Source organism: Rhinatrema bivittatum, chromosome 1 (assembly GCF_901001135.1).
Source record: "Rhinatrema bivittatum chromosome 1, aRhiBiv1.1, whole genome shotgun sequence".
Lineage (NCBI taxonomy): Eukaryota > Metazoa > Chordata > Amphibia > Gymnophiona > Rhinatrematidae > Rhinatrema > Rhinatrema bivittatum.
Window position 1 is genome coordinate 8,073,602 of NC_042615.1, and position 21,346 is coordinate 8,094,947.

The 21,346-nt window shown below is 46.3% G+C and overlaps 1 protein-coding gene across 1 annotated transcript in view; it reads left to right on the forward strand.

Moving 5' to 3' along the window:
* LOC115076603 (bifunctional heparan sulfate N-deacetylase/N-sulfotransferase 4-like) overlaps positions 1–21,346 on the forward strand; it is a 287,503-nt gene that overhangs the window by 205,422 nt on the left and 60,735 nt on the right. Inside the window, exon 9 of the mRNA XM_029578650.1 lies at positions 1,559–1,679. Within this exon, the coding sequence (XP_029434510.1) occupies positions 1,559–1,679 (121 nt within the window). The remainder of the gene's footprint in view (positions 1–1,558; positions 1,680–21,346) is intronic.

Consider the following 21,346-nt stretch of genomic DNA (forward strand, 5'->3'; position numbering starts at 1 on the left):
CTATTCCATGTAACCATTGCTAATGGCAGTGGCTATTCTCTAAGTGAACTTAATAGCAGGTAATGGACTTCTCCTCCAAGAACTTATCCAATCCTTTTTTAAACACAGCTATACTAACTGCACGAACCACATTCTCTGGCAACAAATTCCAGAGTTTAATTGTGCGTTGAGTAAAAAAGAACTTTCTCCGATTAGTTTTAAATGTGCCCCATGCTAACTTCATGGAGTGTCCCCTAGTCCTTCTACTATCCGAAAGAGTAAATAACCGATTCACATCTACCCGTTCTAGACCTCTCATGATTTTAAACACCTCTATCATATCCCCCCTCAGTCGTCTCTTCTCCAAGCTGAAAAGTCCTAACCTCTTTAGTCTTTCCTCATAGGGGAGTTGTTCCATTCCCCTTATCATTTTGGTAGCCCTTCTCTGTACCTTCTCCTTGGGTAAAGCCATGCTGACTTTGTTCCATTAAACCATGTCTTTCTATATGTTCTGTGATTTTGATGTTTAGAACACTTTCCACTATTTTTCCTGGCACTGAAGTCAGGCTAACCGGTCTGTAGTTTCCCGGATCATCCCTGGAGCCCTTTTTAAATATTGGGGTTACATTTGCTATCCTCCAGTCTTCAGGTACAATGGATGATTTTAATGATAAGTTACAAATTTTTACTAATAGGGGACAGACATGACGCCTTTCACTCCTTTACTGTACACACAGGGACAGACGTGACACCTTTCACTCCTTTACTTCTAGGAATGGGCTTTTATTTACTTTACAGTTTTAATTTTCCCCAGCTTCCTATTCCTTGTTAAGTGCTGCTCTCATTGTGTTTGAAACAAGAGAGGACACCTGAGTGAAACTGCCTATTTCATTTCCTATCACTATCACAATGAACTGAAAGGAAACTGAGCAAAATTGTCATTGGTATTCATTTTTTCAATGGAGCCCACCGGCACTTCCACTTTGCCAGCAATAGAAATGTGACTGCCAGCCGGAGATCACGTCTTTTCCAAAAAAAACAGTCTTTATTTTACTTATTGCTTCTCTACCATGCAAGATCCCACTAAATTCAACTCCCAATCCAATTTAATCGAAGCCCTCCCCTGCTCCCTCATTTTAACCCATCCATGGTTTCATATCCAAAAAGCAACAAATGGGGCAGACCCTGCCCTGTGAAGACCCCAGGGGCAGGGAGAGCTATGCGGGTGGGGGGAGCGTGCCTGAACTTTAAGCAAGGGTCTTAGCCCATGCTACTGAAAAATAGCTGGGTAAAACGTAATAAAAGGAAGCAGGCAACTAAACACAACCTAAATGAAAGAAAACACCCCCGACCAACACCTCCATTTACAACATACACAGGGGGTGGCTCCTTTATTACACACACAAGATGATGAGCAGGTGCAACGCTGAATCTTTACCGGTCTGCACCTCCTGGAAGAGTAGATATTTTAGGTGAACTTTATAACTTCGCTTTAAAAGATTTATAGAAAGAGCAGATGCTGCTGGGCACAGTTTTGTTATACAGGCACTGAATAATCTTTGTGTTTTCCTCTCCTCAGGCACCACGGCACTTTCTGTCTTCCTTCTGATGCACCCCTCAATCCGCAGCGCTCTTCCCAGTCCCTCCTTCCAGGACCTTCAGTTCTTTAATGGGAAGAGCTATCATCAAGGAATTGACTGGTAAGACAGAGAGCAGACACAGTGCAGGCATCTGTGTGCATTAATCAGAGTGCCAGGGGCAGGGACATTCATGCAGCATCCAAATCATATCTTTACTATTACTATACTGAGAGAGAGAGAGAGCAACACAGGGTGATGAATGAGGACATCTTAGAAATGTCAGCCAGCATGGAGCTCATGTTTATAAAGCAAACCTGCGCCTCTTTCTTAATTGGAGGGGACCAGGAAGGAACTGGAGGAGGTCCGATCTCGTCGCCGTGCGTAAACTGGGCAAATCCCCCCTCCCCTCGCGCACCCGGCAGCCCAGATTTTATAACATACGCGCACCGGCACTCACATGTTATAAAATCGCGTGTCCTTGTGCTCGCGTGTGCATATTTTTTAACAGTCTACCCGTAAGTGAAGAAGACGACTCTTCAGAGCAAGGGACTGCTTCCTTCTTTCTTGGGTAACTCATTTGCATGCCCAATCTCCCAGTTTTGCAATTTTTCTTAATCCTCTTGTGATTTAACAATTTTAAATAATTTTGTGTCATCGGCAAATTTGATCAGCTCACTCATCATTCATAAATCTAGATTATTTATGAATATGTTAAAAAGCAGCAGTCCTAGTAAAGCTCCCTGGGGAGCTCCACTATTCACCTTTCTCCATTGGGAAAATTTAGCATTCGGCCCTGCTCTCTGTTTTCTATCTTTTAATCAGTTGGCAATCCTCAATAGGACACTGCCCTCTCTCCCAAGATTGTTTAATTTCCTAAGAAGTCTCTCATGAAGAACTTTGTCAAATGCTTTCTGGAAATCCAGATACACTATATCAACTTCTCCCCTTTATCCACAGGTTTATTTATGCCCTCAAAAAACAGTGGCAGATTGGTGAGGCAAGACTTCCCTTGGCTAAATCCATGTTGGCTTTGTCTCATTAAACTTTGCTTATCCATATGTTCTGCATTTTGTTCTGATAGTTTCTACCATTTTGCCTGGCACAGACGTCAGACTCGCTGCTCTGTAGTTTCTTGGATCACCCCTGAATCCTTCTTTTAAGATTTCTTTGCATTCAGATAGGTGAATCCACAACCATTGGGTTATGCATCTTTATCAGCAGTTGATGTCACGGTATATATTATACCCCTGCACTGACATCAGCCTGCCAATATTCCCCATCTCCAGCAGGTGGTGCACGTGCAGCTCCCTACTGGGGATTGTGTTAAAAGTTTTTTATAGATGGAATAAAGAAGAAAGACGTTTATTGCCCAGCATTCCTCTGGTAATACCTTATGGTCCCTCGCTCATTTGATTTTCATGAGGTGATTGCATCCTTCCCTCAGATGAGTGCCTTGGTCATGCAGGTGCAGGAAGCCAAGCGTGGTGGTGAAGGTATATGCCCATTGCCCTCGCAGCCAGAGACAACTCTGTAACTCAGGTAAAAAGAATATTTAATAAATATTTAATAAAATAAATAAATAAAATAAAAGAGGGGGGGAGTTGATTTTAGTGATTCCTGTCCCCTCCGGTCGCTGTGCTCGGTACACTGATCCTACATCTGCTCCCACCTCCATGGGAGCTTCTTGGACCCGGGCAGCTGGGCAAGTTGAGCAGCCTTCTTGGCTAGGCTCCGCTCTCAGGCTTAGATTTTTCGGTGTATGGTAGCCCGCAGCGGCATTTGCATGCTTTTTCTCTGTGCAAAAGGCTGCACTCTTCATGCCCGGCTGTGCGTCTGGTTGTGCACCTAGCTGGACGCGCTAGGGATGCCTTCCTGAGCATTCAGTCGTGCGCCTAAGGCACCTAGTTAGACGCACAGTGGTGCGCTTCAGGGTGTCTGATTGGGCACTCAAGTTGGGCGTCCAGCCAAAGTGCGCTTATGCACTTTGGCACCTATTTTTTTTTTTTATCATCTATTTTTTTTTTAATTACAAGTGTCTGTTGCAAGTACACCTGAGCACACAGTTCTCAGACTCTTGTTTAGAGCAGTGTTTCTCAACATTTTTCCCATCGTGACACACCTGACAGGTCACGCTCACATGTGTGACACGCTGCTCATTACAATTCATGGCGAAATAAAAAATAAAGGCCCAGTATTATTTGTATTGTTAAGAATGACACAAGGGAAAGATACATATTCTGTCTGAACAGAAATTGCATAAACAGTAAACATCCCACACCAAAACAGCACCAATTTCCAGTACTCAAACAGTAAACACCTTACCTAAGAAAAGGCAACACTGAAAATATTTCACCAGGCCTTAAGACACCAATACACCTCCTATTAGGAAAACAGAACAAGCCAGACTACTATAGAGCCCTACACAGAAACTACATGCCAGCAGAAAACCTCACCTGAGTCACATGTGCTGACCCTCACCTAACAAAGAATAAAGAAACCAAAACGCATAACTAGAAACATGCAGACAAAAACTGAATTGGAAACTGCAACAAGCCAGAGTCTCTGTATGCAGTGCAACAAAGAAAAACAAGAAACATCACCAGTCCTTATAAAACAAATCAAGAAATATAAAATTAATAGCAGTAAAACCATACTAACAAAAAGAACAGATTATTTCAAAACAGCGGATGAATGGAATATTCAATAATTAAAAACTCATATCAAAAATTTCTAAAAACCAATAAAATATTTCAAAATAGCAGACAAAAAGGCCCAATAATGAAAAATAATAAGGATACAAAAAATGTTTTGCTCTGCATACCTGGGAAGGTTTGATATCCAAGTGCCCTAAAATTGTTTTGAATTAGCAGGAGGAGGGATGGTTTGCTTGCAACTTTCTCTCCTCTCTCTCTCACACTGGCGCTCAGTCACTCACATATACACATGTTTTTTCTCTCTCACTTATATAGGTTCTTAATTGCACATTTACACACATGCTGTCTATCTTTTCACGCTTACACACACAGGCTCTCAATCACATACTCATAGAAACATAAAAACATAGAAATGACAGCAGAAGAAGACCAAATGGCCCATCCAGTCTGCCCAGCAAGTTTCGCACTTTTTTTTTCTCATACTTATCTGTTACTCTTGGATCTTAGAAACTTTTTGGTTCTATTTCCCTTCCACCCCCACCATTAATGTAGAGAGCAGTGTTGGAACTGCATCTAAGTGAAATATCAAGCTTAATTAGTTAGGGGTAGTAACCGCCTCAATAAGCAAGGATCAGTCCAGGACACCTGGGTTGTGACTCCGCACCAGTAGATGGAGACAGAGCAAGATCTGTCGGACTCAGCCATATATGACCCTGTGCCAGCCACAGCCCCTCAGTCTCAGTATTACTCTGTCTCCAGTAGATGGTGCAGGTGCAGTCACAGCCCCTGCCTGCCCTGGGTACTGATAGTTAGTCAGGGTTGAGGTAATTTGGGCTTATAGTCAGTGCTGGTTAGTTGTAGTTCTAGTCTGTTATTTATTTTGATTTTTCCTTGAGAAAGTCCCGTCCGCCCTGCCTCCCAGGGGGGTTGGGAGGTTCTGAGGGGACCATCCCCCCTGGTAGAGGCCGCTGCTAGGGTTGAGGACCCGGCTCTTCGAGTAGCAGCGTCGGGGGTGACACCGGGGAGCCCGGTTCACTCACCCCCGCTGGAGCAGGGCCCCAGGACCGAGGACAGCAGCAGGTTACAAAAAAAAAAAAGTTTTCTTTCTATCTTCTGCCTGCCGGCTCTCCTTACTTCGCGACTCCGTCTCGGGGTTTCTCGTGGGGGGGTCGCCGCTTGCCGGGGGGGTGAATTTTTGAATTTTGAATTTAGTTTATTTTGTCATTTGTTTCGCGCCGCGATCGCCGACTTGCCGGGCCTGTGGCTCTATGGTTCTGGGTTCTATGGCATCAACGCTCGCGTTGGTCCCCTGGGCGTTCGCTCATCTACGACCATTGCAGTCGTCGTTGCTATCCCGCTGGAAGCCGGTATCGGAAGAGTTCCAACTTCCGCTACCACTCACGCCCCAGGCAAGGTCCAGCCTGTACTGGTGGCTAGACTCGGATCACTTGACCTGCGGAGTGTCCCTGCTAGTTCCGAACTGGACGGTGGTGACTACGGATGCCAGTCTCTCCGGCTGGGGAGCAGTTTGCCTCGGCAAGTCCGTACAAGGCCGATGTTCGGTGACGCAGGCGCAGTGGTCCATCAACCGGCTAGAGACCAGAGCGGCTCGCCTGGCACTGCAGTCCTTTCTGCCGTTGGTACGGGGAAAGGCGGTCCGAGTGTTGTCGGACAACGTGACTACCGTGGCCTACATCAATCGCCAAGGCGGGACGAGAAGCCCACTAGTGGCGGAGGAGGCGTAGCTCTTGATGGCCTGGTTGGAGCAACATCGCAGCGTCTCACATTGCCGGAGTAGACAACGTCCAGGCGGATTTTCTCAGCCGTCATCGCCTGGACCCCGGAGAGTGGGAACTGGCGGACGACACCTTTCTTCTCATCTGCGAGAAGTGGGGGGTGCCCCACATGGACCTGATGGCCACGTGTCACAACGCGAAGGCCCCGCGATTTTACAGTCGGCGTCGGGAGCGAGGAGCCGAGGGCGTCGACGCGTTGGTTCTCCCCTGGCCGGTGGATGTGTTGCTGTATGTGTTTCCTCCATGGCCGATGATAGGCAAGATCCTTCGGCGCATAGAGTTGCACCCGTCCAACGTGATCATGGTGGCACCGGAGTGGCAGCGACGTCCGTGGTTCGCAGACCTCATCCAGTTGTTGGTGGATGCGCCCCTTCGTCTTCAGGGGTTCGCAGGTCTACTCCGTCAGGGCCCCATCTGTTTGGAGGATGCGGATCACTTTTGTCTCGCGGCATGGCTTTTGAGAGGAAGCGGTTGAAGGGAAAAGATTATTCAGATGCGGTGGTAACCACGCTGTTGAGGTCCAGGAAGCAGTCTACATCCTTGGCGTATGTCCGCGTCTGGGTGGTTTTTGAGGGGTGGATCCTACCTCCGCCTCCGTCTCCGATATCCTAGCGTTTCTCCAGAATGGTCTTGCCAAAGGACTAGCGTGCAGTTCCCTGCGAGTCCAAGTTGCGGCGCTTGGTTGTTTGCGAGGTAAGGTTCGCGGAGCCTCCCTGGCCCTGCACCCGGATATCTCCCGTTTTCTTCGGGGGGCAAAGCCTCTCCGTCCTCCACTACGTCATCCTTGCCCATCCTGGAACCTCAATTGGGTTCTCGCCACCCTATGCTCGGCGCTGTTTGAGCCCTTGAAGCGGTCAACTCTTAAAGATCTCACGTTGAAAACTGTGTTCCTTGTCGCGATTACGTCGGCAATGCGAGTTTCGGAGCTGCAGGCGCTGTCCTGTAGGGAGCCGTTCTTGTGCATTTCTGACTCCGGAGTCTCCTTGCGGACAGTCCCTTCCTTTTTGACAAAAGTCGTGTCGGCGTTTCATCTAAATCAATCTATTGAGCTTCCCTCTTTCGCGGCAGGGGAGTCCTCTGATCCGAAACTGAAAGACTTACGGAAGCTGGATGTGGGGAGGTCCCTCCTTTGCTATCTGGAGGTCACCAATCCTTTTTGGGTGACAGATCATCTCTTTGTTCTGTTCTCCGGTCCGAAGAGAGGGGCCGCAGCGTCCCGGACGACGATCGCCCGTTGGCTCAAGGAAGCCATTGGCTCAGCGTACCTACTGCGGGGAAAGCCTGTTCCAGTGGGTCTCAGGGCTCACTCGACACGATCCCATGCTGCGTCTTGGGCGGAATCTTCTCAGGTGTCGCCTCAAGAGATTTGCAGGGCGGCTACTTGGAAGTCGTTGCATACCTTTATTAGACATTACCGGTTGGATGTTCAGGCTGCAGATTCTGGGGGTTTTGGAGAGAGGGTACTCCGAGCGGGACTCTCTGCTTCCCACCCTCGGTAAGTTGGCTCTGGTACATCCCAGGTGTCCTGGACTGATCCTGGTACGTACAGGGAAAGGAAAATTAGTTTCTTACCTGATAATTTTCGTTCCTGTAGTACCAAGGATCAGTCCAGGATCCCGCCCGAGTTGCTGCTCTGAAGTAACGGAGAGTCCGCTCGTTCTTTTGATTACCTAATCTGTTTTTCTTGTTTCGCGCCCTTGGTTGGGGGAGTTCTGTTCCAGTTGGGGGTTCTTGAATTGCTCCTCGTTAAAGTTAGGTGGTCTAGCTAGTTTCCTCCTTTGGTGTTCTACTTTGACATTACGTAAGACTGAGGGGCTGTGGCAGGCACATTGCCATATATGGCTGAGTCCGACAGATCTTGCTCTGTCTCCATTTACTGGTGCAGAGTCACAACCCAGGTGTCCTGGACTGATCCTTGGTACTACAGGAACGAAAATTATCAGGTAAGAAACTAATTTTCCTCTACACCCATGCTTATTTGTTTACCCAGACTATGTAATTCACTCCTTGTTGGTTGCTGTCTGTATATAGATCCACTTTTCTTCATTCCTCCTGCTGTTGAAGCAGAGAGTTATGCTGGATATGCATTGAAAGTGAAGTATCAGACTTTCTCCCCTGCCGTTGAAGCAGAGAGCTATGCTGGATATGCGTGAAGTATCAGTCTTTCTCCCCTGCCGTTGAAGCAGAGAGCTATTCTGGATATGCATGAAGTAAGTCTTTCTCCCCTGCCGTTGAAGCAGAGAGCTATGCTGGATATGCGTGAAATAAGTCTTTCTCCCCTGCCGTTGAAGCAGAGAGCTATGCTGGATATGCATTGAAAGTGAAGTATCAGGCTTATTTGGTTTGGGGTAGTAACTGCCGTAACAAGCCAGCTACTCCCCACTTTTTTGTGAATGCAAATCCTTTTTTCCACATTTCCTCTTGCCGTTGAAGCTTAGAGAAATGTTGGAGTCTTAGAGCAATGTTGGAGTCGCATTAACCGTGTGTATGTTTGTTGAATAAGGGTATTATCTCCAGGTAGTAACCGTGATTCCCGCGAGCCACCCACTCTTCATTCACGTCCTCTAGACTTATGGATCCACAGTGTTTATCCATGCTCCCTCACCTAAACCAGCTCTCAATCACACACAGACACACATGCTGTCTTTCACTTTTGCACAGGCTCTCAATCACATACTCACATACTCTCCTCACCTAAACCAGCTCTTAATCATACACAGACACACATGCTCTCTCTTTTACTTATACACACAGGCTCTTAATCATACATACATATGATCTCAATCACACACACATAGTCTTTCACATAAACAGGTTTTCAATCACAAGCTTACATTCATGCTATCTCTCTCACACACAGGCTCTCAATCACACACACTAGGGATGTGAATCGTTTTAGGACGATTAAAATTATCGTCCGATAATTTTAATATCGTCTTAAACCATTATGGAACACAATACAATAGAGATTCTAACGATTTATCGTTATAAATCGTTAGAATCGTGAGCCAGCACACTAAAACCCCCTAAAACCCACCCCCGACCCTTTAAATTAAATCCCCCACCCTCCCGAACCCCCCCCAAATGAGTTAAATAACCTGCGGGTCCAGCGGCGGTCCGGAACGGCAGCGGTCCGGAACGGGCTCCTGCTCCTCAATCTTGTTGTCTTCAGCTGGCGCCATTTTCCAAAATGGCGGCGAAAAATGGCGGCGGCCATAGACGAACACGATTGGACGGCAGGAGGTCCTTCCGGACCCCCGCTGGACTTTTGGCAAGTCTCGTGGGGGTCAGGAGGCCCCCCACAAGCTGGCCAAAAGTTCCTGGAGGTCCAGCGGGGGTCAGGGAGCGATTTCCCGCCGCGAATCGTTTTCGTACGGAAAATGGCGCCGGCAGGAGATCGACTGCAGGAGGTCGTTCAGCGAGGGTTCCGGCGCCTCGCTGAACGACCTCCTGCAGTCGATCTCCTGCCGGCGCCATTTTCCGTACGAAAACGATTCGCGGCGGGAAATCGCTCCCTGACCCCCGCTGGACCTCCAGGAACTTTTGGCCAGCTTGTGGGGGGCCTCCTGACCCCCACGAGACTTGCCAAAAGTCCAGCAGGGGTCCGGAAGGACCTCCTGCCGTCCAATCGTGTTCGTCTATGGCCGCCGCCATTTTTCGCCGCCATTTTGGAAAATGGCGCCGGCTGAAGACAACAAGATTGAGGAGCAGGAGCCCGTTCCGGACCGCTGCCGTTCCGGACCGCCGCTGGACCCGAAGGTTATTTAACTCATTTGGGGGGGTTCGGGAGGGTGGGGGATTTAATTTAAAGGGTCGGGGGTGGGTTTTAGGGGGTTTTAATGTGCCGGTTTTGCGATTTTTAGATTTTTAGATTTTTCACGATTTTTCACGATATTTTACCCCCCCAAACGGCAACAATACGATTCCCTCCCCCTCCCAGCCGAAATCGATCGTTAAGACGATCGAGGACACGATTCACATCCCTAACACACACATACTCTCTTTCACATATACAGGCTCTCAATCATTCACATACATGCTATCTCACTCACACACATACACACAGAGGATCTCAAACACATATGTTTGTTCATTCACTCGCTCTCCCCCGCCCCACCAAGTAGAAGGAGCCTCCTCCACTTCCAACTCTAAAGTCAGCAAGAACCTCCTTCATTTTCAGCCCTCATGGAGAAAGGAGTCCCATCGGCCGTAAGGGTTGACGTTCCTCATTTTACTCTGAGCTGCGCTGCTCATCCTTCAGGCTGTGACTCTTCTTTTCTTCGGTCCGATGCTGAGTGCACTAGCATGGTCTCTTCTTCCCGCGCATGCACCTGCTACTCACCACTTCCTCTTCCAGGGCACGGGAAGAAGAGAGCAAGCCGGTGCCGCTGACTCCAGCTGTCCTGCTGCTTTCCACCCAGGCTATCAGCATTTTAAGCCCGGGTGGAGGACCTATTTTGCTCGGGTAGGGGGAGCAGCTGGGTCAGCGGGGGACTGGGAAGTATGGCGACACACCGGTTGAGAACTGCTGGTTTAGAGCATGCTGTTAACTATGGCACCAATAGCAAATAAGCCTAAGTGCCTTACCCTTTGGTGCTGCTTGCCATATTCAGGTATCTCAGCCTGGTGTAACCTCTGATTTGCATCAGCACTGTTTGGAGGCTCAGGGAGACTTGTCTCCATCTGATTTTGCTGAGCCCAGTCCTTCCCAGCTTGATGCAGAAATGGAGAACTCTGCCAGAGGTTTCACCTGGAATTGGGGCTCCCCTAACTGGTTCATTATTGGGGGGAAGGCAGTTCAGTGGGCATAAGACAGATGCCAACTGGTTTTGGCATGGCCCTGTCTGCCTTTTCTTCAGGCGCAGTTGATGGCCCTGGTCAGTCTTAACAATTCAGGGTCATAGGCTGCAGATTCCCGCATGCCTGATGCTGTGGGTAAGCATTGGAGTACATCTAGACCTGCTGCGGTAATAGAGACCCGGATGGCACTGATGATGAAGCCGATCCTCACTCCCCGGATGGGAAAATCCATCCGTACTGGAGCTGTATAGAACTGTGTTGCATTTCTTTCATAGAGATGAGCTACTGGCTCTGATTTCCTAGACACTGAAGATGCCGGGGGTATCAGGGGCTGATTCCGTGACTGAGCCAAAGAAAAATCTCACTTTGACTTCTTTACCTAAAGTCTTGTGTTTCTTCCCCATTAGGGATGCTGTTCAAGAATTGATTGATCTTGAATGGGGCGCCCCGGAAGCTCATTTTAAAGGGGGATGAACCTTGGAAGGGCTGTACCCTCTAGATCCGGCTGTGTGAGAGCAATTACACTTTCTGAAAGTGGATGCGCCTGTGTGTACCAACACCAGGCAGATGACTATCCCCATAGAAGGGGGAGCAGCACTGAAGGATGCACAAGATAGAAGAACTGAGGCCATCCTTAAAAAGGCCTTCGAAGAGATTACAATGAATTTCCAGGCAGCTTCTTGTTTCTTCCTGGTGGCTCTCACTTGTTTCCTTCTCTCTCAGGAAGTCAATGGATCTGGTGTGAATTCCAGATCAGGGACAGAAACAGCAGCTGCCTTTTTGGCAGATGCAGGCTGTGACCTGCTCTGTACATCGACCAGAGGGGTGGCTTCGGTAATAGCAGCCAGGCATCAGCTATGGCTCAGGAAATGGTTAATATAATCTTACTAAATTCCCTTTTAAAGGATCACTCTTGCTAGGTAGTGAGCTGGAAAAAATAGCCAATAAGTGGGGTGAGATCCAGGTTCCTTGGTTACCAGCTCCTTTGGTTTTGTGGTGCTCCTTTGGCACAAGAGGACTTGCTATGGGTTTCAGACACGTTAGACCCTACAGAAGAGCAGCGTCCCAGAGGACTTGGCCTTTGGGTACGTCTCAGTCCTTTCATCTCAGACAGTCCTGAAAGGGTGCAGGCTCAAGTAGTGGTGCCCCCTGAGCCTCCTAGTGAAGGTGTGCTGACCCTTACCTGGAAACCAGAGATAGGGGGTCACCTCTCTTTTTTTAATTGGAGGTGGGTGAAGATCACATCAGACCAGTAGGTTCTGGAGGTGATAAGAGATGGTTATGCTCTGGAGTTTTTCAATGTTCTTGGGACGTCTTCTTGGTGTCTCCCTGCAACTCTCCACAGAAGAGACAAACAGTGGAGTATACATTAAGGCTTCTCAGCCTGCGGGCTGTAGTTCCAGTGCCCAGGACTCAAGAAAATATGTGCCAATATTCCATTTATTTCATTGTGCCCAAGAAGGAGGGCTCCTTTTGCGCCATCCTAGATCTCAAGGGAGTCAACCAACATTTGCAGATGATGCATTTTCACATGGAAACCTTACGCTTAGTGATAATGGCAATACAGTCTGAGAAGTTTCTGATGTCCCTGGATTTGTCAGAGGTGTACCTTCATATTCCCATCCACCTGGAGCATCAACAGTTTCCATATTTCACTGTTTTGGGGCAACATTATTAGTTTTGAGTGCTGCCTTTTGGGTTGGCCACTGTGCCCAGAAACTTTTCCAAAGTTATGGTGGTGGTTGCAGCAGTGTTGAAAAAGGATGGCATTCTAGTTCACCTGTACTTAGACAATTGGCTGATTTGGGTCAATCATCTAAGTATGGTTGGGTGGTAAACTTTGCTCTTGGCCATCTACAGCCAACCCTGACACTGGAAAGGGGCTCAACATGAAGCAAAACAGAGTGTTCCTGCTGGAAGGTCGCATTCAGACGCTAATGGCTCAGGTGAGATTGTTGATAGAAACAATATGCCTGACAGTGTGGTCTTATCTACAGGTGCTCGGTTTGATGGCAGCACCCTAGAGGTGGGTCCATGGGCAAGGGTGAATATGCACCCTCTTCAGCATATCCTGCTGGCTCATTGGAGTCCACAGTCTCAAGATTATTAGATACAGATTCACCTGCCAGTGGAGATCAGCATATAACTGCAGTGATGGTTGCAAGTGGACTATCTAAGGAAGGGGTTTCCCTACAATCACCGGACTGGCTAGTACTCATGATGGATGCGAGCCTCCAGGGTTGGAGGGCCCACTTATCATGAGTTGTTGGTACAAGGGTGCTGGAGTACCGAAGAGTCTCTCTGGAGCATCAATCGGCTGGAAGCCCAGGACATCCGATTGGCATGCTTATGATTTGTCAACTGATTACAGGGTCGAGCAGTCCAGATAATGACATAAAATGCAATGACAGTGGCTTACATCAGTCTCCAGGGAGGAACCAAGAGGCAGCAAGTGTCATAAAAAATAGCCCAACTCATGGAATGGGCAGAAGTGCATCTTCAGGAAATCATGGCCTCCCATTGCAGGAAAAGACAATGTAAGAGTCAATTTTCTCAGCAGTCTCTGGACCCAGGAGAATGGAAAATGTCAAACGAGGTGTTCCAGCTCATAGTGGTCCACCGAGGTCTCATGTTTCTAGACCTGCTGGCGACATTTCACAATGTGAAGGATCCTCACTTCTTCAGTCACAGGAGAGATAAAGTGTCCTTGGGCATCGATGCCCTCATGAAGGAGTGGCCAGTGGGCAAGCTCCTATATGCCTTTCCCCATGGCCCATGTTGGGGAGAATGATTCGGAGGATCGAGAGTCACATGGGGATGGTGCTCCTGATAGCACCTGATTGGCCCAGGAGGCCGTGCTATGCAAATTTGCAAAGGCTCCTGTTGAACCCTCCTATCTGATTATCAGTTCACAGCGGTCTGCTATGGCAGGGGCCTGTTCTTCATGAAGATCTGACTCTATTTTGTCTTACGGTATGGCCCTTGAAAGGGCTCGGATGCTAAGGTGTGGATATTCCACTATGGTAACTGCCAACTTGCTATGAGCGAGAAAGTTCTCCACATCCTTAGCCTATGTGCGGGTTTGGCGAGTGCTTGAGGTTTGGTTTGAGGATAGAGGGGTTCTCCCTCATTTGGTTAAGATCCCACTCATTTTGGAATTTTTGCAGGATGGACTGAGTAAAGAATTGGCCCTTAATTCATTGAAGGTACATGTGGTTGCTCTTGCCTGTTTCCAAGGTCAGGTGACCCCTTGTCAGCTCATCCAGATGTGGCTCATTTCTTAAAAGGGGTGAAGCATCTTCAATCTCTTCTGAGGTTTCCAGTACCTTTGTGGAGTCTTTTAATCTGGTTTTGTATTTCCTGGCAGGTCCCACCTTTTGACTGCTATGCAGTCTTTCCATGAGGTTACTTATGTTGAAAATGGTGTTTCTTGTGGCAATTTGTTCTCTGTGTAGAGTCTCTGAACTGCAAGCATGGTCTTACTGGGAGCCATTCCTGAGTGTGTCTCCGGGGGCAATACAGATATGTACTGTTCTGTCTTTTTTGCCAAACATGGTCTCAGATTTTCACTTGAATTAATCAATTTCCCTGCCAGCTCTGGACAGGAAGAGAGATGAAGATGAATATCACCTGTTACAGTTCTTGGATGTCAAAAGGCATATCTTGAGGTATTTAGAGGCTTCTGGACCTCTCAGGTGGATGGACCAGCTGTTTATACTCCATGGTGGGAATAAACAGGGTGAGCCAGCATTGCGTGCTACTATAGCCTGCTGGATTAAGGAGGTAGTCACAGCTGCATATATGGATGCTAAGCAGCCGTTGCTAGTCAGGTTAGGGCACATTCCACTAGGGCTCAGATAGTATCATGGGCAGAGATTAGATTTCTGTCTTCCATCAAGATTTGCTGAGCTGTGACGTGGTCCTTATTACATATCTTTTTCAGGCATTATCACCTGGATGTGCAGGCCCAGGAGGATGCATACTTCGCATGTGCACTATTGATCAGACCACAGTCTCCCACCCTGTTCGAGAGTAGCTTTGGTATATCCCACTGGTCATTGATCCACCTATCTGAATGCTAAGAAAGGAGAAAATACTACTTACCTTATAATTTCCTTTTATTTAATAAGGATAGGTGGATCCACCTTCCTGCCCTCAGCTGCCAGATGTGTGGCTGCGTGTTCCAGAACTCCTCATCATTTCCCACAATCCCCTCACCATTAGCCATACCCATCCCAACACCTTGCCCACTCCCACATCCATCGCACAACATGTATGTAAACTTGGCGTTGTCTACTAATGAGGATGTTGGGGAGATACCAGTTCTTGAGATGGTTTTCAAGAGTGATGAGTCAGATGAACTGAACCAAATCACAGGGAACCTGGAATGAAGTAGGCCAGATTGACAAACTAAAGATTAGCAAATCACCAGGACTGGATGGTATGCATCCTAGCATACTGAAGGAACTAAAAAATGAAATTTCTGATCTATTAGTTAAAATTTGTAACCTATCATTAAAATCATCCATTTTACCTGAAGATTGGAGGGTGGCCAATTTAACCCCAATATTTAAAAAGGGCTCCAGGGGCGATCTGGGAAACTATAGACCAGTGAGCCTGACTTCAGTGCCAAGAAAAATAGTGGAAACTATTCTAAAGATCAAAATCATAGAGTATATAGAAAGACATGGTTTAATGGAACACAGTCAACATGGATTTACCCAAGGGAAGTCTTACCTAACAAATCTGCTTGATTTTTTTGAAGGGGTTAATTAATATACAAGTGGATAATGGTGAACTGTAGATGTAGTGTATTTGGATTTTCAAAAGGCGTTTGACAAAGTCCCTCATGAGAGGCTTCTAAGAAAACTAAAAAGTCATGGGATAGGAAGCGATGTCCTTTCATGGATTACAACTGGTTAAAAGACAGGAAACAGAGAGTAGGATTAAATGGTCAATTTTCTCAGTGGAAAAGGGTAAAAAGTATGTTATACTTGAACTTAGTTTGTGGGCCCTTGGGTCGAGGAGAGAGCTGACTTCACCCACAGGGAGGAGCCCTGTGGGGACTCTCCACATCAGGCGGGGTCTCAGCAGTGATGGACAGGAGTCAGAGATATATTTATTATAAAGCAAAGAGAAACCCGAGGAGTGGGTTAGTAAGCTCAGTCCAGAATAGGAAGCCCTGAGATGGATTCTCCGGTAGTAGACCGCAGAGCAGGGTAACCCAGGTAGTATTTCCTTCTTGGTAGCTCTTGGCGTGGTAGCTCCGGTAGTGGTCCGCAGTGCAGGGCAGGCCGGAGACAGATGTTGATAGCAGGCACAAGGCAGTGTGGATCCAGTAGTGGTCCGCAGAGCGGGGTAACCTGAGGACCCGCACAGCAAAAGAGAAGTTGAGTTGTAGATCAGTCTAGTACTCACGCCTTAGTATAGCAATAGAGATATCATTGTAATAGCAGCAGAGACCCGGAGCATAGGCCCTGAGGAGCAGGTAGCTTAGTCACACAGTCTGGAACGCAGGAATAGAAAAGTGAAGTGCCTCTGAGGAAAACGAATTGAGCAAGATGGAATCCTTGCTAACTTGTAGGTTGGAAGGTCCGGTAGGTTTATGTATACATAGGCAGTGACGTCATGCGGAGGGGATGCCCCCGAAGCTTCTGCCATGACATGGATAAGACGGAGGCAGGCACGTGCGCATGCCCTAAGTTACACCAGATTGAAGATGGCGACCGGGATCACCCAGGCTGTCCTGGGATCGCCAGGGAGGTCGGCGTGCAGAGGCAGAAGTGGCCATCTTTGCAAGAATCGGAGCTACAGGGAAAAACGAGGTGAGCAGCAAAGGTCGCAACACAGTGGAGTGCCTCAAGGACCGGTGCTTTTCAATATATTTATAAATGATCTGGAAAGGAATACAATGAGTGAGGTTATCAAATTTGCGGATGATACAAAATTATTCAGATTAGTTATCACAAGCAGACTGTGATACATTACTGGAGGATCTTGCAAGACTGGAAGATTGGGCATCCAAATGGCAGATGAAATTTAATGTGGACAAGTGCAAGGTGTTGCATATGGGGAAAAATATCCCTTGCTGTAGTTACACGATGTTAGGTTCCATATTAGGAGCTACCACCCAGGAAAAAGATCTAGGCATCATAGTGGATAATACTTTAGAATCGTCGGCTCAATGTGCTGCAGCAGTCAAAAAAGCAAACAGAATGTTGGGAATTATTAGGAAGGGAATGGTTAATAAACAGAAAATGTCATAATGCCTCTATATCGCTCCATGGTGAGACTGCACCTTGAATACTGTGTACAGTTCTGGTCACTGCATCTCAAAAAAGATATAATTGCGATGGAGAAGATACAGAGAAGGGCAATCAAAATGATGTGATAATGCCTCTATATCGCTCCATGGTGAGACCACACCTTGAATACTGTGTACAATTCTGGTCACCGCATCTCAAAAAAGATATAGTTGCGATGGAGAAGGTACAGAGAAGGGCAACCAAAATGATAAAGGGGATGGAACAGCTTCCCTATGAGGAAAGGCTGAAGAGGTTAGGGCTGTTCAGCTTGGAGAAGAGACGGCTGAGGGGGGGATATTATAGAGGTCTTTAAGATCATGAGAGGTCTTGAACGAGTAGATGTGACTCGGTTATTTTCACTTTCGAATAATAGAAGGACTAGGGGGCATTCCATGAAGTTAGCAAGTAACACATTTAAGACTAATCGGAGAAAATTCTTTTTCACTCAACGCACAATAAAGCTCTGGAATTTGTTGCCAGAGGATGTGGTTAGTGCAGTTAGTGTAGCTGGGTTCAAAAAAGGTTTGGATAAGTTCTTGGAGGAGAAGTCCATTAACTGCTATTAATCAATTTTACTTAGGGAATAGCCACTGCTATTAATTGCATCAGTAGCATGAGATCTTCTTAGTGTTTGGGTAATTGCCAGGTTCTTGTGGCCTGGTTTTGGCCTCTGTTGGAAACAGGATGCTGGGCTTGATGGACCCTTGGTCTGACCCAGCATGGCAATTTCTTATGTTTCTTATGATAAAGGGGATGTTACAGCTCCCCTATGGGGAAAGGCTAAAGAGGTTAGGGCAGCTCAGCTTGGAGAAGAGATGGCTGAGGGGGGGATATGATAGAAGTCTTTAAAATCATGAGAGGTCTTGAATGAGTAGATATGAATCGGTTATTTACACTTTCGGATAATAGAAGGACTAGGGGGCACTCCATGAAGTTAGCAAGTAGCATATTTAAGACTAATTGGAGAAAATTCTTTTTCACTCAATGCACAATTAAGCTCTGTAATTTGTTGCCAGGGGATATGGTTAGGTCAGTTAGTGTAGCTGGGTTCAAAAAAGGTTTGGATAAGCTCTTGGAGAAGTCCATTACCTGCTTTTAATGAAGATGACTTAGGGGATGGCCTCTGCTATTAATTGCATCAGTAGCATGGGATCTTCTTAGTGTTTGGGTAATTGCCAGGTTCTTGTGGCCTGGTTTGCCCTCTGTTGGAAACAGGATGCTGGGCTTGATGGAACCTTGGTCTGACCCAGCATGGTAGTTTCTTATGTTCTTAAGCATCAGAGATAGGAGACAGTGGAAAATTATGCAAAAATACTAAATTTATATATTTTACATTTTCCAAGATCTCCAACTGTCACCATTAGAGATGTTAAAATTTGTTTTTGTGGATGTGTTGAAGGTGCCCATAGAGTCAATTCCTCATGTTTCCAAAGTTTTTTACTTGCCAGCTAGAGCTACTGGGGAGCCATCTAGTAGTGCATCCTTTATGTAAAGCTTTAGATGATCTTAATTTCACGACATTCTTGCAAGCTTCACAGGTTGAAGTTGAAGGTAGAGCAATTTTGTTAGTTACATATGTTCTTCAACTTAATGTTGGTTGAATAATGGAAATATTGTTTATGTAGTGATAAACCATTTTTAGGTAATGAATTAACAATATTTCCTGATGGAACCAGAGCAACCCAGATGAGGTGGAAGACCTTTTTGTTAAAGAGGCAGAGATTGTTTGTACTACAAGTTCTCTGCAATATTTCCATACAGAGAGGGTGGTAGATGCATGCAATGGCCTCCTAGTGGAGGTAGTTGAGGTGAAAATGGTATCAGACTTGAAGAAAGCATGGGAGTGATGGGAATTGAAAGGCTACATAAATTGGTTGGATGGGCAGACTAGATGGGCCATATAGTCTTTTTGCACCATCTACGTAGGACTACATTTAGGGACCTACATTTTAGATTCCTAAATTTAAGTACATTTTCAGGCTTTTAAGTTTAGCTGACAATAGATATCTAACATAGGCAAATTAGATATCTAGATGTATTGCCTAAGCTTCCTTTGAATATCAACCCAAAGTTCTGTTTTTAATACTGGCCCCTAAGGGGCTGATATTCAAACAAAGCTGAACTGCACACGTAGTCTCCCTAAGTTCACAATTTAGGTGCCTATGTTCTTTTAGACTTAGGAGCCTGCGAGGCCAAAATTCAAAAAAATTCAACTTCTTAATTTAGGCCCTTAATTAAATGCCTAACTTGGGAACTTATTTTCAGTCAAATTTAAGATCCACAGAGGTGAATTTTAGAAGCTGGGAGATTTTGCAGTAGCAGGACTGAGTCTCTGGAATAATCTTTCAGAGATTTTAAGAAAGGAAAACAATTTGCTAAGATTTAGGAAGGCTCTTAAAACCCTATTTTCCTTGGCCTTCAGGATAGATTAATGGGGGCTATTAATTCCTGTTTTTCCCTGGGTTTCTGGCTTTGTGTGGCTGGACTGGACAGTATGTGTATGTTGTTTTATATTCGATGGCTATTATGTATGTATTCTCCGTTCCTGACAGAGAATGGCAGATCAGCAGCTTAAACATTTTATAAATAAATGAACGTAGGACATGTGCGAGTCCACCCGATTTTAAAAGCCACCTACACGGACACACATCTCACTTCGAATGAAAAAGTGATGATTGTGCGGTGTGCGCAGACCAGGAGATGTGCACATGTGTACCTACGCGCCTGGCGTGCAGCGAGGTCCAGTGCTGTGTAACTTTACTTCTGCTATGGAGGAGGTGTAATTTTAAAAAGGTACTGGCATCTGTGCAGACTAAGTTTAAGGGATCGGGGGTATCTGGGAGGAGGACTGCAAGCTAAAGAACTAGAGAGGTTTGTCCTAGAGTGGACAAACTGGTGAAACTGGTCATGGTGCGGATGCATGTTTTTTATAAAATTCCCCCACTTGCATGGTTCAAACCAATTTTACGTGGCTGTGAATGCCCACTTACAAAATTATGCACACACGTATGCATACCCAGGCTATTTTATAACATACACGCGTATGTGCATGTATGTTATAAAATTGGCGACTCAGGGTGCGTGCTGACGCGCATTTATACATAGACACCCACACATCATTTGAAAGTTACTGTCCCGGTTTTCAGCTGAAAATTCATACATATTAGGTTCCTAAAAAGTAAAAAGTGAATTTTCAAAGCCCGAAGCACGCATTGATTATGGGATGTGTGAACATATCAGGCTGGAACATGCTGAGCAGATTTTAAAATACGCCCCGATACACACTTAAATGCCACGGCATGCTCATCCTGGAGGTTTTCAAAGAGGGGAGGGCGAGGGCGTTTCAGGGCGTGAAGCCAAGATTTACGCGTAAATACTGCACAGAGGTCCCCTGCCGTGTAACTTTACTTCTGCTATGAATGCCGTGTACGAATATAAAATAAAGCTAAATACACAGATCTGCAGGGTTTAAGGGTCAGGCGAAGGTCGTCTGAACCATGGGAATTGGAGAATCTCTCTCTTAACTGGGTGAACTGGGGACAAACTGGTAAAACTGGAAATGGCGACAATATGGGCCACTTTTAAAATCTTACGACTTACACGGTAGAAACTGAATTTCCATGCACTTGTGTACACCCACTTAAAATTTGGTGCATGTGCACATGGACAGGCTATTTTATAACGTGTGTGCATATGCACGTGCAAGTTATAAAATAGCCGTGTCCCTGGAGTCGGGCCACTGTTGAAGAAAGGATGCTGGGCACAGGATACTGAGCTTGATGGGCCTTTGGTCTGATCCAGTATGGCATATCTTATGTTCTTATTTTCTTATGTAGAACTGGCAAATGCAAATTTATTGTTTACTCAACGGCAAGAGGAAATGTGGAAAAAAGGATTTGCATTCACAAAAAAGCAGGGAGTAGCTTGCTTGTTACGGCGGTTACTACCCCAAATCAAATAAGCCTGATATTTCACTTTCAATGCATATCCGGCATAGCTCTCTGATTCAACAGCAGGGGAGAAAGACTGATACTTCACACATATCCAGCATAGCTCTCTGCTTCAACAGCAGGGGAGAAAGACTGATACTTCAAGCATATCCAGCATAGCTCTCTGCTTCAACAGCAGGGGAGAAAGACTGATACTTCACACATATCCATCATAGCTCTCTGCTTCAATGGCAGGAGAGAAAGTCTGATACTTCACTCATATCCAGCATAGCTCTCTGCTTC